Source organism: Phlebotomus argentipes, unplaced genomic scaffold (assembly GCF_947086385.1).
Source record: "Phlebotomus argentipes unplaced genomic scaffold, Phlebotomus argentipes genome assembly contig_32, whole genome shotgun sequence".
Taxonomy (NCBI): domain Eukaryota; kingdom Metazoa; phylum Arthropoda; class Insecta; order Diptera; family Psychodidae; genus Phlebotomus; species Phlebotomus argentipes.
This window is the reverse complement of record NW_026776187.1, coordinates 792,317-810,284: the sequence shown is the minus strand read 5'-3', so window position 1 is coordinate 810,284 and position 17,968 is coordinate 792,317. Positions and strand designations below refer to the sequence as shown.

The 17,968-nt window shown below is 40.6% G+C and overlaps 2 protein-coding genes across 2 annotated transcripts in view; one reads left to right on the top strand and one right to left on the bottom strand.

The window, feature by feature from the left end:
* LOC132264224 (ecdysone-induced protein 74EF-like) overlaps positions 1–17,968 on the top strand; it is a 56,319-nt gene that overhangs the window by 22,763 nt on the left and 15,588 nt on the right. Inside the window, exons 3-6 of the mRNA XM_059764340.1 lie at positions 5,968–6,101; positions 8,903–9,639; positions 9,955–10,128; positions 10,197–10,584. Coding sequence (XP_059620323.1) covers positions 9,463–9,639; positions 9,955–10,128; positions 10,197–10,584 — 739 coding nt within the window. The 5' untranslated portion in view covers positions 5,968–6,101; positions 8,903–9,462. The remainder of the gene's footprint in view (positions 1–5,967; positions 6,102–8,902; positions 9,640–9,954; positions 10,129–10,196; positions 10,585–17,968) is intronic.
* On the bottom strand, positions 7,591–8,814 carry LOC132264058 (U7 snRNA-associated Sm-like protein LSm11). The gene is made up of 4 exons (XM_059764118.1): positions 8,363–8,814; positions 8,172–8,290; positions 7,954–8,101; positions 7,591–7,899 (listed from the first exon to the last, which is right to left on the bottom strand). The coding sequence occupies exons 1-4, from the start codon at positions 8,658–8,660 to the stop codon at positions 7,727–7,729; spliced, it is 738 nt and encodes a 245-aa protein (XP_059620101.1). The 5' UTR covers positions 8,661–8,814; the 3' UTR covers positions 7,591–7,726.

Below are 17,968 nucleotides of genomic sequence, written 5' to 3'. Positions count from 1 at the left end.
CTTGTATCGTGTCTCAGGCCGCAGCTTTTTAGTGCTCCGGACCGAGGTTGGGGGGAAAAACTCCAGTGTTTATAGTTTTATCGTGACACGCTGATAAGGCTAAATGAATGTTTTGTGTGCAATCATGAAGAAGATGTAATCATTTGCCAGCATACAGCTTGCGACTGTTCAATTTCGGTCAAATTGCAGACCATTTAGCCACTAATTGAGAAGAAGATCACTTACATTTGCGCCGCAACAGGTGCAAAAAAATCAATCAATTTGCCAACTCAAATTGCACACTCTAATAAAAGTGAGTCTATGTGTTGATCGAGCGCGAGTTTAGAACTTTTCGACCTTCGACTAAATTTTACGCAGATATAAAATGTGTTCCGCATCGCGCGGCCTCTAAAATAATAAAAATCATAAATGTAAATTAAAATATACATGGAGAGAACGCAACACTATCGATACACAATACAGTTACAGGCGCAGAATACATGCGAAACGCGTGTCTCTCTGGGGCTTTACTACAGACAGAGAGAGAGAAATGTGTGGATTTTTTTTCGTGGACCTTGCGCGCTTTTTGCCACTACGATGGAGTCATTGAGACGCACGGTTGGCGATAATGCGATGACAAGCACAGTTCAATTTGTTTGCAGTGTATTAATGCGAGATCGCGGCAAATAAAGCCAGCTTGTGCGTGTTGCGATCTATGATGCAATGGATGATGGCAAATGTGCTCTCTTTTTGCACTCCCATCAGCCATGACTGATTGATGTGTTTTGTGTGCATTGAAGACGCTTGTCGTTAAATTTGCAACTGTGCCGACTGTTGAAATTACAAGATGAAAATACTGTATTTTAGCTAAATATCTGTTTAATATACAAACCAATGGAAGACACTCAATTGCAGTGTTCCTCAATTAAAATCTAATTAAGAATACAGTAAAAACTGAAAAGACATTCAATGGACAATGTTTATGACATTCTAATGGAATTCCGAAGGAAAATCTTATGACATTATTACAAAATAATGATTATCAATGTCAATCAAATTGAGTTGTTATTTGACAGATCTATGACATTTTTGGTTTCTTGAAATTTCTATTTATATCTTGACAATGCAAAAATATTAGTCAAACGTTGAGTCATTAGATCGCTGACCCAATCGTGATGAATTTTAGCGAATGATCACATAACGAAGAAACATTCTTGTCCTTCAGCATGAAAGGCTTTTGAGTCATTTTCGGCGAAGCCTTGAGATTCAAACACTGGCAGTAGGAAGTGTTTTCCAGTTGAGCACAAACATGGCAATCACGCGCTGATTTGCGCTCTGAAGCACTAATCACGAGTCGATGGATGCAGTTTAAATCAAAAGTATAATGCCAGATTTGTCAAATATAATCATCCCACCCACTTTATCAAATGCCTGAGACACAAACAGCCTTCAATTGATGGCAATAATTGCCTGCAAATGATCCTAAATCATCCCTCGTCTTGCCCACAACTTTTATTGCCGTCAATCTTATCCCACGGAATTGCTTGTGGTTGGGCGGAATTCAATCACCTCGTCATTTTCTCGGAAATCACTTAATTTTAATCGATCAACACTTTATCACACAGACATTTCTCCATCGTGACTCAATGTTGGCGTATTTCACGCATTAAGCACAATTTTATTAATCAAATAGAGACAAATTCTTGTCATTTTCAATGAGAATTAATAATTTTACACTCAATTGAACCCGTGAAGGCAACGCTCTTGTGACTATCAACACACATGAGGAAGTGACTATCCAGAGGGGAAATTATTCTCTCCTTTAATGTGCCGAAGATCCTTGTTTACATTGCGGTTTAGATCAGTTGACAAAAATACTTTCTGGCGGGAATAGAGAAAAAAAAGGTGATCCAACTTCTGACACAAAACAACATAATGTTTGTATTGTATTATCAACCACAGACATTCGATGCGAAATGTATTGTGTTGACCTCCGTGCCAATGTGCGTGATCACCTTCAAAATTAATTGCCGCAAATGCGGATTTGATCTTCACTGCAAGTACAGAATTATACTCATGTGTGACATCTTATTGACAGTGTTATTTCCTGATACATTTTTTATCGGGATGAACACAAAAAAATCAAGTGTGGATGATAAAGGGCGATGCCTTGATAATTTATGAGTGTGCTGGATAAATAAATAAATGTTCTATTTGTTTCTCTTTCTTATGAGGAAACACTCTAATGTTTATTCACAGTTTATTATTCAGATTAGGCAGAAGAATATGACAAAGTCTGCAATTTTTGCTACTTCTTCAGATTTCGGCACGCCAAAAATCCTTGTAAATCTTCCTTGACTTCCTTGAATTCATCCCGAGAAACATCCTAGAAAGAATCTACATTTCTAACTAACACTTTGACTTTGGATACGATCTGAAACCGACGACTTCAGCCTCGTGATGAGGTTCTAAAAGCTACGCCGATCATGAACAGATCTTGTGAACTTCTCAATTGGGAAGCCATTGGAGGAATTTTGGCGGGCGCAAAGAGTCGAAATGAATATTGAAAGAGCATACACACTTCGCTAAAATATCAAAACCTTAACCTTAGATCACGTTCAAGATTAAATTTGGCCTCAGTTAAGTTTAAAGAGTGAGGAAGGTCATTTGGCATAGTTTTGCCGTTTTCAATAGTTTTCCTCTATCGCCGTGCGCGTGTGTGCGCGCGTATATAATTCTCGCATTTTAATTATGTTTATATGAGATAGAAAAAGCTCACCAAGAAATACTATTTTCACGCATACAACCGTTCGGCGCCCAGAAGGTGTGTAAACACGCAGAATGAGAGACAGACATTGAGAGGCATGAAAAAAAGTGTAGCAAAATTGCGAAAAGCCCTCAGAAGAGCGGATGAAAAATACAATATTTCTATTTATGGATATCGAAACTTCTCGCTGTAACTTCCATTCAATGGACCACGTGACGTCAGGCGCGATAAGCTCGATTGCCTCCAGTTGGTGCACAGATCAAAACGAAATTTCAATGACCATCAAAATGCTGATTGGAAGTTCTGGATGGGAAAACAACATAGCAAATAGAGTCACAACATGGCTTTTTTTTCTCTCCCCTCGTCGCCGCGGCTGATCTTGAAAATTGTTACAAGAGTGCGATGTAAATCGATAGTCTTGTGTGACGCCACTGGGTTCAAAACTTACGGCTCTTGCCTGCAAATAGCATGATCAATTTCATAGCTTCGCACGCCGCGAGTCTCTCTCTCATCCTTGGACAAATATTTCCTGATTCAACCATACCCATGACTCTACTGTACATTTTCATACATCGACACGAAAGCCACACTATATGCAGAGTGTGCGACCGAGACGGAAAGTAATCTCTAATGTATTTTCACGGCTAAACGACGTAATACACAATTGCTGTTTTGCCACAAGTCGTGTAGTAAACAAAAATGATTATTGCTTGTATTTTTTTTTATACTTCAACCGTCCATCTCACTCGCTCACAATATATGCATAGAAGGCGCAAGTTTGCAAATTATCTCTCAAATTCACCGATCCACCAGATTAACCTTTGATTTAGTGGTTAGAATTTTTGCATAATTGAGATGGCGTGAAAGGAATCGAGTCGGTACAATCGCACCGTGGAGGACGCGTCGAAAGCGCACGCTCTGTATGATCAACCACTTCATTGTGATCGATTTCATAACATGTGTCAGACGACACATCACCAGCCAAAGCAATTGAAGGAGCGCTTTGAGCTTCGAGCTTTGGGAATTAGTGGGGAATGAAAGGAGTTTTTCTGCTGTTTTAAAAAATTATCCACGAATTTATGCAAGAGATTAAATAGGGTTTAAAAAGAATCTTTAAAAGAAATGCCTTTAATTTCTTTAAACAAGGGGATGTATGGTCAGAAGTCGTGTACAACTTGAGAGGAAGTGTTTAGAAGTGGAAGTGGCAAAATATATTAGAATATTTGCACTGCAAAAGCTTCAATTTCAACAAATTGAGACATAAAAAGATTTTTACTAGAAAAATCAATTTGATCGCTTTATTTTTAGGTTATGTTATAAAATAACCCTCAAAATCATTTAATTTGTGTTTAAACTATGAATTTTTCTCTTTTATTCGCCTCAAAATTATCTCTACATTCACTGCCTTGCTTTTCACATAAACTTTTGTGTGGCAAAAAAAAGTTGAAAATAAAAATATCTTGTATTCAAAAATTGCAAATCAAGAAACTTGTCATGAAAGCTCGGAAATCGTTAGGCTTTTTAACCTAAACATCTGTATATATTTTACATCATAATTACAAGTTTTTTTTCTTTCTCAAATTCATAATGGCGCGTGTTAATAAAATCCACAATAGCTTCGCGCTGCATACAATAGTGAAGCCTTGAGTGAAACACTTCCTCTTCTTTATTCATTCGAAGCAACAACCTTCTTTTTGGCATCACTTTTATTTTCATCTCTAACGAACTCTCTCTGATTGATCTTTCAGTCTGGAATTTTTACGTAAAAAAACCACGGCACGAGTCATCGTTTCGCATTGGTTATTTTGGCTCCATTGATTAGGCCGAAATTGCTAATTTAGGCAAATTGTCTTCTCGCCAGACTTGAGCTTTTGTTCTGCCTTTTCTGTTTTGCCATGATCGTGAAATTCCCCTTAAAAAATTATTATTATTATATGAATAATTTACGAATTTTTGCTACAAATTTCACTTTTATTTCATCTCTCCGCGCTGAAGAAGTGTGTGGACTTGAGCGTTGGACGTTTTGTTGACTCGGCCAGTCAATCATCGCGGCAAAATTGCCCGTGTTCGCGCGCGATGGGGTTGTGAATGTAAATTTCCTTGTCGCACAAATCTTCGCGGCAATTGTTGCACTATATATCGACGGGTGAATGGAAAACTATGAAAAGTCGACTTATCATAGTTTTCGTCTTATGTATTTTTGAAAAGTCTTTTATTTGTTCTTTCTGTACAAGAATTTTAAGATTTTTTATCTTATGAGACAATAGAAAAAAATCTTATTTATCTAAAAAGCACAAATGGAGAAAAAAATTGTCATGTTTTGCGAATGAAAAGTCGAATTTTCATTTATTTACGCTGTGCAATTTTTCCAAGAAAAATGTCTCAAAAATTGCAGTCAAATGCATAAAAACGTCTTTTTAGAAAATATTTGTAGATTTTCAGAATTATCCTAAAATGTTTTTTTTTGGACTTTAAATGAATATTTCTCATATCTTTTAAATTTTTTCACTTGAAAACATTAAGAAAAAGTTCAAGTCAAGTATGAAAAGTTGATTTTTTTTGTATAAAATCGACTTTGAAAAGTAATATTTTCAGATTTTCTATTAATTTTGCCACATTTTAGTGAAAAATTTCAATAAATACCAATAAAACATTTACAAAATAAAAAATACAGAGCAATATTTTCACTTTAACGAACGATTTGAAGGCATTTTGAGTATTTTGAAGTAAATTTGGCAAATTTCGCAGCTGTTTTAATGCAAAATTTTGAACTCGCTTTGCTGAGAAATGGCGATTTTGACTTTTTATAGTTTTCGAGGCACCCGTCGATATATATTTTCACTCGGACGATGGATTAGAGGCTCTCCAACGTGCGGTGCAACAATATAAAGTGATCGGAGATAAATTGAGGCGCGCAATTTCGAGTGGGGAGAGAAATGCGAAAAGCTGCAGAAGAGAACTTTCACGTAATAAAAGCAAACAACAAATAGCATGAACAATTTGTTTGACACCCAACATTTAAATATTAACTATTTGCATTTTCACTTGTTTCAAGTTTTTACCGTTACTCGATAACCTCCTGCAGCATCGCAAGATTTGTCCACGAGTGTGACAAGAAGCACGGCTATCAGATTAAGTGCTAACGTGGGAAGCTCTAATGTGCATTAAGACGATATCTGATAGTTCACTAATAAGAGCTCCTCCTCTTTTCTCTCTTGCAGATGTGCGACTTGAGTGCCTTCTGAGAAATGCCCGCTTGAGCTTTCCACTGATCCTCGACACTGCAAGAGGACAGGAAAGCTCTTTCTCTCTCTCTCTCTCTCCCAAGACAAGCGATCTCCGAGTGACGATGAAGGTAATACAGGTAATGAGATGCTCCCAAAGCATACAATATGGTGCCGCGTTTTCCCCCAAAAATCCACACAAAAATCACACCAAATCCAACATGAAAATGCAAACACCTTTTTCTCATCTCTTTTGTTTTCATATTCCATTCAGCTGAGAGGCAAAGAGAAGTGCCTGCAATGTGTGTGGTTTGTTTGCGAAGAAATTGCAACAATTGGTAGAAATGTTTCACACGAATAACATTTTAAGTAATTACATTGGAGTGTGTGTTTTCAAACAAACAGACCAACTGCCACATTAACAGGGTGTTTCGCATCACTTTCTTTCACTTCAAATCTGTTTGCTTAATCCAATTTAATGTATTCCATCGTGTTTCTCCCTATCAGAACTATTTAATTGGATTTTGCGCGAATGTGGAAGCAATAAAGGGTTGAAATGAGCCTGAAAAGTTGGGAAATATGACAAAACATATAAGTTGTTGGACAAAAATAAGTGTCATAAGACAGCAAAGAGTAGAGACTCATCACGGATAACTAATAATTCAGAAGACTAACTTCCCAGCGCAGCATTGGGGCGCCCTGTGTTGGAATTAAGTGGTGCATAGTACAAGTTTAACGTACTTTCATACATAATAAATAATTTTCCACCACTTTTTTTCCCCCCTATGAAATCAATATGTGCGCGAGACGGCGAAGTGAAGGAAAAAATAGGAAGTAATTAAAATAGAGCTGAATAGAGGAAAATCAAGGTAATTACTTGTACTTACAAGTGAGTTGAGCTCGAAAGCGAAATCGCAAAACTATCAAAGCGTGCAGAATTTCCCTCTTCGCGCTCGTCGGCCGAAGATGGCCAGATGATGATGATGATGTTTTCCCAGGCGAGCGACTTTTGATTTCGTGCACAATTACTGAACGGCGCGCGGCCTCTTCCTTGGCTCACGAGATGGGCGCGCATGATTCTGCGGACGCCGCGATGGAGACAATGCCATTGTTCCCTTCCGCCGCGCGAGAGTGCAATGATCTGTCAGCTGCAGTCGAGGTGCTAATCTGGCTTCCTCGTCGGCCGCGGCGGCCACTTTCACTGGCGCGCCGCGGGTGAAAGTTGTCTATTCCAGTGTCATGTCGGAGCGCCGGTTAGACGCTTGAGAATGTTGCGCGATGGCAGCGATTGAAAGCGTTCGTTGGCACGATGACGCGAGATGCACATTTTCCTCCTCGCGGGCTCCGCGGGTCGCCAAATTGTGTGGCCCCTTTGACTTTTGGGTGCGTTTTCGCGCCATAACTTACAAATTCAGCAGATTGCGATGCGCACACAAATCGCCTTAGCCATACTAAATAGCCAAATTTCGAAGCAGCGTGTGCGCCTCCATTTGAATAAATCACATCACTTATATGTCCATAACGCGGCGCTGACCGAGAGGAATTAGCTGAACAAATTGCTGTTTGAAGTTCGCTTTTCTGCCAATTATGAGATTTGCTTTTCCGAGCCATTTACTCCTCTTATCCTTTAGACAGAAATCAAATAGCGATTTTATTCAGATTCTTTCTCATGCCAAAATATGTTTTCTTCAAAGAAACACCCGCAATAGTAAAAGTAACTCCCCTGGAAATTCCACATCTCTTGGCCATAAATCAATCACGATGGGTCAATGTGGCGTGTCACTAATGCGATTTGCTCACCACGAAGTAAAATATTTGGAATTCGACGCCGACATTCCACATTTTTCCTATTGATTGATTTCACCGTCACTTCCGGCAGCGCTATGCCCAACTCCTTGAGGCGCTCGCTGCAATCCTCGCCTGGGTTATCTGAAATGCCACTAAATAGTCACAAGATCTTCGCTTTGGAAAGAATTTTCTCACCAAAAACACCGCCTTTTCCCGTGTAATTGTATTTTCTTCGCTTGTAGAATTCTTCAACGTCTGTGAGAACAATATTCCAGTGTTTGTCGAACATCTCAATGACTCCCGTCACATATCCTCGAATTCCGTGATTGTGACGAATATAAATCTACATGAAACAAGGCATGAAAGAATTATTATGAGTATTTCTCTCTTCGTCGCAGACTGAAGTAACGAACCTTAACTCTCTGTTTTTCCTCCATAAATTCATGCAACTGTTTCAGGGGTCCCTTGAAGTTTTGAGTTATATTCAGGACATTCTTCGTGTGCTTCGCCCGCTTGTATCCCTTCACCATCTCTCCAATGTGGAAAAATAGCAATATTAGTAAGAGCACGAGACACTGGCAGTTGCGAATTCAAAATCAAATACCTTGTTCAGGCAGAAAGCGTCTTATGTTGCCCGCTGTGGAGGTTGAGGCGCTGGCAGCGGTTGAGGGTTTATCTTTCCTTTCCTGCATTGATAAATCCACTTCCAATGAGCCTGCTGCTTTTAATTTACCCTCAAATATTGCTAAATTGTCGAATTTAGGCACTGTGGAATCTATATAAGGTATCTTTTCCGCGTATAAGGCAAATATTGGGTCGAAATGTTCGCTTTCAGGATCGGTTTTCCGAGTAATTTCATCCTCGTCATTTCCGCCATTTCTTGCATCTTCAGATTCACTCATTTTTATCACAATATTATACACATCTACCACACTAGAAGAACTAAAAATGTATCTAGTTTGTAAGCAGAATACAATTAAACTATTGAATAAGCACCATACGTAAGATCCACTAAAATGCGGACAAAACAAACCGCTGTCAAAATAATCAACATCTCAGGGAAGCATTTCAATTGTATTTTCATTCCTCATAATAAGCATGTCAAATGTAAAATTCAATTTAACGTCTTCTTTCAACTTTGCAGTTTACCACCGACAAATGATCCACAGAGTTAACAAAAATGCCAACAACGCTCCAGAAAATCGTGAAGAGTTCTTCGATACGTAACAAATTCCTGGATAAATTTCTCAAGCATAGGAAAATAATAAGAAAGATGTGAAACATCAGTGCCTTGGAAAGATAATAACTATATTTCCCGTAGTGATTTGTTAAGTGTCTCTAAATTTTTATATAAGAACTGTGATTCTCAGAGAATATTTTCTAAAAGTCGTAAAAACTTTTTTCTAGACGTGTTCAGTGTATCGTAAGCCGTTCAACGGAATTCCAAAGTGCTATAAATGTGTTTTCCCAGGAAACAACACTGCCAGCCAATGCATCAACCATCTGAGGAACTTACAAAGTGTTGCCGTTCAACAGCATTCACGGTGTTTTGAAAGTAACGATCAAAGACTGATTTACCGCCTTGACTTTATTGTGAACATTTTGTTAGGAAGAGCAAAAGGACAGAGTGTTAGAGAGCAAAGTTTTTGACTAGTTAGAGAGCGGTAGGTGTTTAGTTTAGTTGATAATGCCCATCCAAGTGATATGGATGAAGTTGTGACTGAACAGATGTATCGAAATCACTTCACAGCTGTATTGAAACGCTACAGGGACGAGAGAATAGAGGGCAGTGCTGCTGTGGCAATGCCATTTATCGAAGACGAGCTCCTCTGGTGTCCGGATAACGATGGGAGAATGGTGGATATCTCAGCTTGTCTTCAGGTGAGAATTTGAACGGTTTATCGCTGTCTTTGCTAGATTCTAAATTAATTTAATAATCAGATTTTGAATCAGAAGCAAGTTAAACAAACTTATCAAGAATGGGTTATAAATAAGCATTGCTTCACGTGAGCCAAGGATAACTTCTTCATTCATAAAGTTAGCGTTAATTAGGGCACAACTTGCCAACAGTTAAGAAATACTATTCGGGATCTTTTACCGGATTTCTCACTAATCGCTGGGGAAAGATTGGCATAATCTGGGAAATATTTGCGCGTATTTTTGAGGAATTTCTCATGTGCTCTCCTGGTGTTCCAGGACGCCGTAACGGCAAATACTACGAATCAGAACCAGGAAGTTGCAGGCGGTTCGTGCGATTTGAGCTCACTGGATCCCTTGTGCAATGATTCCGACGAGATTCTGCGGCAATTGGCGGAGAATCCTTTCGAGTTAGACTCCTTCTTCTCCGATTTCTCAGCCGTGGAAGTGAAAGTAAGTCGTAATAACGTTTCTGTCTCTTCTCTGCGATTGCTAATCTCGCTCTTTATCCGCTCCCGAAGCAGGAGGAGAACAACAATGACCTGTCCGTGGACCCGAACGACAGTCCAACGTACTTGACTAATTGCCAAAGCGCCTCGGCGCCCACGTCGCTGCCGCTGCAGGCCGTCAGCACGTCGCAGAGCAGCACGTGCGCCGTGTCCCAAGCGGACTCGTCGCAGAGTCACGCGCAGCAGCAGCACCAGTCGATCCTGGCCCTCGCGAATGCGATCTCGGCGAGCTCCTTCGGATCGCACCAAGCGCAGAACGGACGCAACGGCGCGCCTATCAACAGATACTCCATCGCGGCCAATCCGCTCCTCGCGGAGAAACTCATGGCGCCAAACCTCAACGACCTGGACAGCAGCCTGGCCATCAGCAATCGGGCAGGACGACCGCCGGACGTTAAAGGTGAGTCGCTTTTCCCTGTTGAAAGTCTCCGTCTGACCGCCCGGAGAGTCAATCCCAATTTATCCTAGAAGATCTAGTTTAGTTTGGATCCAGACTTTGTAGAGGAATATAAATTTGGACATCTATTAGTCTAGGAATTCGTACTCCTTTATTCAGGTTCTACAATCAAACACACTTTAAGAAACTCAATCTCGCTTCGAATTCTCAAAATCCATACAATAATTCATCATATTTGCTTAATATTTCGAACTGAGCCTCAGTTAAATCTCGATTGCTGTAAAAATGTGAAATTTTAATGAAGAATTTGCCTCCTTGTACAATTCCTGGCTGTGTTTATGATTTGCTGGAAGTGATTTTGTCAGTCGCCCTCCCGCGAGATTTGCATGATTGCTCAGGAAGCTGAGGAGCGGCGGTGGGAAGAAATTACGGATAAAATGTGGTAAATTGTCACACAAAGTGGAGTGAAAAGCGAACGACCCAAAAAGACACTCCATATTCACGAGCACGATTTGCGAGCCATGTTCATTTCTTATGGTTCATTGTTCCTCCCCGCGTGGAAAATGATGGGAAATTGCATTTGCGAGCGGAGCCATTCCTCAATGGGACGTGATTTTGCGGGGTAATTGTTCCTCCGCTGATCGTGTCGATGGCAGAAAATTACAAGTCGCGCTGGAAGTGTGTAAAGGAAAAGCCTGGGGAAGAAAATTCATGCTGACCTCATCGTCCGTCCAAAGGCGACAAATCGGGCGCGCGCGCGCGCCAAGTGAGAGACTCAATGACACGATCTGATTTCCTTTACGCGCAAGAAAGAACGACGGCGAGAGTGTTTTAATTGGTGACTCGCGGATCGTACAATTAGCGATCGAATGCACGGGGTCAAGGGGAGTCTCTCGCGCCCCGCGGCCCCCAGCCTCCGCCGCGAGTCTCTAATGGAGCCGCGAGAAGTGCTGCATTTTGCCAGTCCGACCCACAAATGCAGGCGATTGTCGGTGATTCAAACTCAAGTCGAGAGCGCTTGAGAGGCTCATCAACGCTGGGCTTTGAGTTTTACTCACTCTTCCTATGCCAAATGTAGTGATACGAACTTCTAATATTCTGATTAAAAAATGATTAAAATCTTATGTCTATTGTCTTGTTCACATTCTTATGTGTGGTCTGATAAATGCGCAGACTCTCCAACGTATACAGTTTTTCATCTTTTATTTGCCGCTACAGCAATTTATCCAGTAGAATATTAATTTTATCAGAGAGTCTCTCAGAAAACCCTATTTTATGGTCACAATTAAGTAAAAAAAAATGAGCAGAAAATGCGAAAAAGTAATAACTTGATCTTTAAATATTTATCAAGTTCCCAAAGACTCAATCCCGTAAACCCCTCGAGATTTGTACAACTTTTCGCTTTAATATGCGTCACTTAGCAGAATTCTCAGGTATTCTAAAACTGGAAAATAAATAAGATCATTCCTTGGTAATCACTTCAATCGACGTACAATTTAACGATGATCCTCTCAGATGTGAAAGACACGAAAAGTGGAGCGTTTGTGTGCATCTGAGAAAATATCGAGCATCAATTAAATTTTGACACTGCCGTCATATAATTAATGACGTCAATTGGTGGATGCATTTCTCCTCCTTTGCTCAATTAGTATGGTAAATAAGACGATTTCCGCTGCGCTGCAGCAGGGAGAGAGAGAGAGAGAGAGGGATCTGAGACTTTTTACTTACCCAAACACTGCGCACGAGAGAGCGGATTAGGCGTGCCGGGAAGGCGCGATCGCTGGGGTAGAAAAGAGCGCGTAAATTGTTGGGTTTCGCGCCCACGCTCTGTGGGAATGTCAAAAATCATTGGACAATTATGGCAAATTATCCGCCGTGCGATACATTACGCACATTGCATAGCCGGTGTTTACATTCATCAGCATAAATTATTTTTATTAATTTTCCATTAAATCATTTGACTGGGTCATGGTTAGCCGCTCAGCACACTCCATGCCTTTGCGGTGTGTCTCCGAAAATGGCTCCCCTCGGCCTGTCTGCACACTGGTCCCCACTTTGCGGGGATCACTTTTGATCGCGCGTCGCACGATCGAGCCGCAATTTAGCGCAAATTGATCGATTCATCGAAAAGTACAGGTGTCGATCGTGTGCACTCGAGAAATGAGATCGAGAGTGTGAGAGGTGAGCGACAAGGGGAAGTTGTTGACTAAAATATGTACACCACTTCCTGTCACTTGCGCAATTTGTATGACGAATTTCGAACACTTGAAACAAATTCCAAGCGTCTGCTTTACATTTCTTCCAAACACATATTGACGAGAAGTTGGAATATTTCTTTTATTAAGTAGAAAATTTGATTTTCAATATAATTTATTCACTAAGTTTTTTCTTAAATTCATCAAGAACAGCAAGGATTGATTTCTATGAACGAAATTATGTAAAATTCTGCAGATGTACACCAATTCCGACTGTAATATCTTCCCCTCGGTGTGAGATATTGGAATGGGAGACGGAATCATAGAAGTGGGATCTGTCTGAATTGAGAATAAATTGATTGCGATCACGAGAACTGCACGAAAATTCTGTAATTCTCACTCAAACGCGCCAAGGTCCGAATTTTTTTTTTATTAAAAACTTCAATCAATCATGCAATTTCTGATCTATCGCTTTGAAGTGTAAGCAATCAGCGCGGATGCGGGAAGATCTTGCACGGGAAGATGCATTGTAGGAGTTAATGATATTTGCATGAGAATCCCAGAATTGAGCAAGCGCGAGCGCGAGAGAGAGAGTCGTCTAATCTGCATTTCTGAGTGTAGGTATTTTTATGTGCAATTACAAACAGATTCGCACCAATTTTCCTCCAACTGTGAAGGTTATGTCAGTTGAGTTCGTTGTTCTCAAAAAAACGAAAGTGTTCCGTTCTCGTTTCTCTCCGCGCGCGCAGTCTCACAACTGTATGAAGAAGCCGAGATGTGTATAGTTTGAATGGAAGAGGAAAAAAGGCACACAGAATGGCAAGATATGTGGTACAAACACGAGGGGTGAGACGGTGTGTGGACTTCTTAAATAAGAGTACGATCATGGCGCGACGATCCAAAAATTACAAACCTGTTCCACAATTTTGCTCATAAATGTCACCAATTAGTTGGTTGTTGTTTCTCATGTGTATGACTATAATGGCTTATTTTTTTTCTTCATAAATGTGTGCTAAAATTATTTATCTGCACTACAAGCCAGAATACACCGATGCGGGGAGAGTGGGACACTACAAACTACACTTGCGTAGATGTCAATAACAATTGCACAATTTGCGCGCGATCATATTCAGCCATGACACAAACCCGGTGTATGACTGATCGCTTAAGTGGATTTTATTATTCAGCGCGATCTCTTGCACGTGACGCATTTATTTATTTTTCACACTCGGAATCGCGAGAGCGAAATGCAGAAATTATATCGTTAGGTGTGCAAAATTGAGTGGACGCGATGATGCGGAGGAAAAAGGCAGTAAATTGTGCTCTGGAGTGATCGTTAAATTCTCGCGGATGCCGATCACTTTGCATTGCGCGCGCTGTTCATCTATGGGAAATTCAAATTGGGTTCGCAGCGAATGATCACCCGATAGTGATCACAGAGAGTGTTGGGAGCACGTTCACATTAAATACGCCTCTGAATAAATCACTGAAATGTGTGTGCTTCTAGTTTTTCTCTTCGCCCCACCATGTTTTTCCCAATAAAATGATACTTTTGTAAAGCAGTTTCACTCGCGATCAATCTCTTTTTTTTCCCTCTAATCCGCTGTGCAGCAACTTTTTAGCGTCCCTCTTTTCTCGCTCTGTGTCTCATAATAATGTTTATTTCTCAATGAAAGAAAAATCCCCATTTTTGGCCTCATGTTTTTCATCTCTCGAGCGTCAGATCTCAACTGTATCAAGGTGAGATCGCGACTGATCCTCAACTTTTCAAACTCACGATCACACGCTTTTCTAACCCGTTTTCATAGATCACTATGCATGATTGAGATTAGAGACTTATAATATACAGTATTTTTTTTTCTTCGACACATCGATTTGCGTGACGATCACTTTTCAATATTCGCAAGATCACCATGAAGTAATTAATGATGATATTTCAGACTCAGTGTGAGAGGAAGTGTAGATGGCTTAGGAATGGAGATTGAAAGTTGCTGCAAATGTACATTTTGTCAATGACGAAATTTTATGCTTCGGCCGCGCTTCAGCCCAATAACCTAACAGTTTGCCGGTCATCGGCAGCGTCAATAACGGACAATGTCACTGCGGCTGAAGTGGCGGAAAAGGATTAGGAAATCGCAGAAAGAGCGCCATTGCGAGTGCCTGGCGGTAATTAGTGGTTGATTAAGGCGGAAAAAGAAGCATATTCTGCAACATCCGTCCACCTTATTCCGCATATTTTGCCCACACGGCGTGCGGAGTTTCATTGGGAGACTTTTTCGGATAAAACTTCCATTCGGTGTGCGCGCGCTTCGTGTTGAATTACGCAATGATGAAGAGCAAAGTGAATTCTGCAATACCGGAACGTGACGCGATAATTTAGGTCAAATACATTGAAGACTTTATGCCTTGGCGTTTTTCGTCTCTCTCTCTCTCTCTCTCACTCTCGAGTCTCTTCTCATCTCGCCGCAGCCTCTGGAAAAATGATCCAGAGGACCAAAGAGATCGGATCTCTGTCCAGGAAAGAACAACTCGCGCCTGGCGATTTCAATGCTCAATGACTAATGCGAACAGCGCACGATGGAAAAGTGAATGCCCTCGATGATGTCCACGGACAAAAAAGTTGTTGCTTTTTTGTAGCATTTGAACTACAAGTGGGAAACATTGAAAACATAGTCTCACACACATGCGCGCCAGCCAGTATTAAAGTGAAAAACGGAACAATCTTCTTAATTGGGTAACTTGGTCATTTGCAGTTCGAGGACCCAGCGAGTGAAGAGAGTGTCTCAAAATGCGCGTAAAATTAAATTGACTGAGATTACAAATGAGATTAAATATAATCTCAATGTGTATCTCAAGACGTATATGAGATTTCATGAATTAATTAATTTCTTGGGCCCTTTGGGGAGTCTCAAGTGTTGTTTTTACCTCAGGCCATCGGCTCTAGGGCACTGTGTAATTGAATACCTTCTCCGCAGATCTCACACACATCTTGTTAATGCAACATTGTGTCAGAGATTTACAATATTTTGATAAACATTTCCCGCGCATTATTGAGTCATACCGAGGCGTTTGGTGTCATTAAAGTGGAGGTGTGAGTCTAATAGAGGCTCAATTGCTGCCAAATTTGAGATTTTCAATTTAATTAATTCACTTTAATTAATTCATCATTATGAGAATATCAAGAAAGACATTCTTGAGAATCAGACTAGCTTAAATCATTTTACTTATTTATACACACTAAAGAGTGGATATTTTATAATCGCTTAAAAGTCTTCAGTCTATCATTGCTGCAACGAGAACTTAAAATCATGTCCAAGAGTCAGAAAAAGTGTTAGCAATCGAGAAGAATGGCTTGCTAAGGCATGAATGAACCATTGAACCTTTAAAATTCTCCGGCTCCACATTTCATTTTTCAAATCGTGCCTCATTAGTGACAAGTAGATGTTGCGCAAATTGAATCTGTCTTACGCATGTTTCAATTAGTATCATTATCTCATATTGTCTGAATGAATTGTCTGGCTACTACAAGTGTTTTGTTGCGCCTTTTTCGCCCGCAGGGCACAAATCACGATCACACGATCGCCCAAAAAAGGGCTTGTCTTGACCCATCGTCTCTGCATGTGCAGATTGTGTCTCTCCGGGCATGTCGCTGTGCGTGTCTCCCTTCGTGGCATTCTGCCTTTCCTCCCATTCCTCGTCTCTGGCCACTTCTGACGTCTCTTTAACACTCAATTAATGGCAGTTGTTTGCAATCAATCACTGTGGGAGATTTTGACCTGCTTGCGCTCACATCTTCGCTTCCCGATCGCGCGTCGAAGTGTTTTTTTTTCCTTCGCTCATTTCTTCGGAGGCTGTGCCAGAGGGTGGAAAAAATGCTGCAGAAGGGGAGAAATTACAGGAGGAAAATGCATGATTAATTAAGAGGAATGTGGAGAATATAGGATGGCATATTTTGGCGTGAAATTTCACTCTTTCATTAAAATACTTGACATTTTTATCCAATCTGCTCTGTCTCTGGTTCTGCGAAGGACGAAAGGATAACATTTGTGACTCTTTCGTGCGGAGTGGGAGAAAAAATGCCACTAGCTGAGAGGCACCTTAATGAAAATCCCGAGAATGGTTCTCGAGAAGGAGGAGCAATTAGTAAGGAATCCGGTGTCATTTTACGGGATGGCAAAGGATGAATGTGCGAGTCTGAAAGGCGACCTCGCTGAAATCCCGACGATCTATTTGCCCCAGAGCAAGAGACACTCCAGTGAGAATGATTCTCGAGATTTTATTTATGATGTTGCCAATGTGGCTCCCATAATTTATGTTGCAGATTGAGTCAATCCCTCTGTGGTGTGTGTTTCAACAGTAAATTCCAATTTTCTCCTCCCGGGACAAGTCAATTGTATAACATGTTGTTTGTCAGAGACAGGAAAATAGAATATCTAACTTCATCCACGGCGAAAGGGGCACAGAAAAAAAACAACGATGCGGCAAAGGCATGAGCAATTCACAACCCCAAGACAGGGGTTAAAAGAGTTTCAGTGTGCCATCATGAGTTGAGATGACGGAACAGGTTGATGCTGAGACGCTGGATCTTGGGACAAATACGCAAATTATGACTCTGAGGATTAGGATTGTGATTAACCACTTGAAGGGGTTTCATTTCCTGCCCAATATTTCTTTTTTCCTCTGTCGGGAAGCCGAAAAAAAAGTGTCAGTTAATGGGCAGAAAACTCGAAAGTGCACTTAGGAATCGACACTGAGGAAAGAATAAGTCAAGAAACAGTTTCAGCTCAAGCCTTCCTGTTTTTTGGAAGCATATTTCGGCTTTTTTTCTGAATGTGTAGCATTACTTCGATATATTGAACCGTCTGAAGTAAAGCTCTGATATCTCAGAATCTTAAAACATAGTGAAATATGTTGCATTTAATAAATTACTCGAATATTTATTATATGCTGCGCTGCGCATAAATGTCCTTTGAATCTGCTGCACCGTCTCAAAGGCTAATTTATTGAGCAATTCACGTTTTCTTGGTGAGGACCTCCAGAGTAGCAGGATGTGTTTCGTTGTTTTGTGGAAGGATATCTCCGGGGTAAATAATCTTGACTTCCTCCATCATGAATACTTAATTTCCTGCTCGGAACAAGTCACAACAACAAAAATGATAAAAATATGCCTCTCATTCCTCTGCGATGATTAA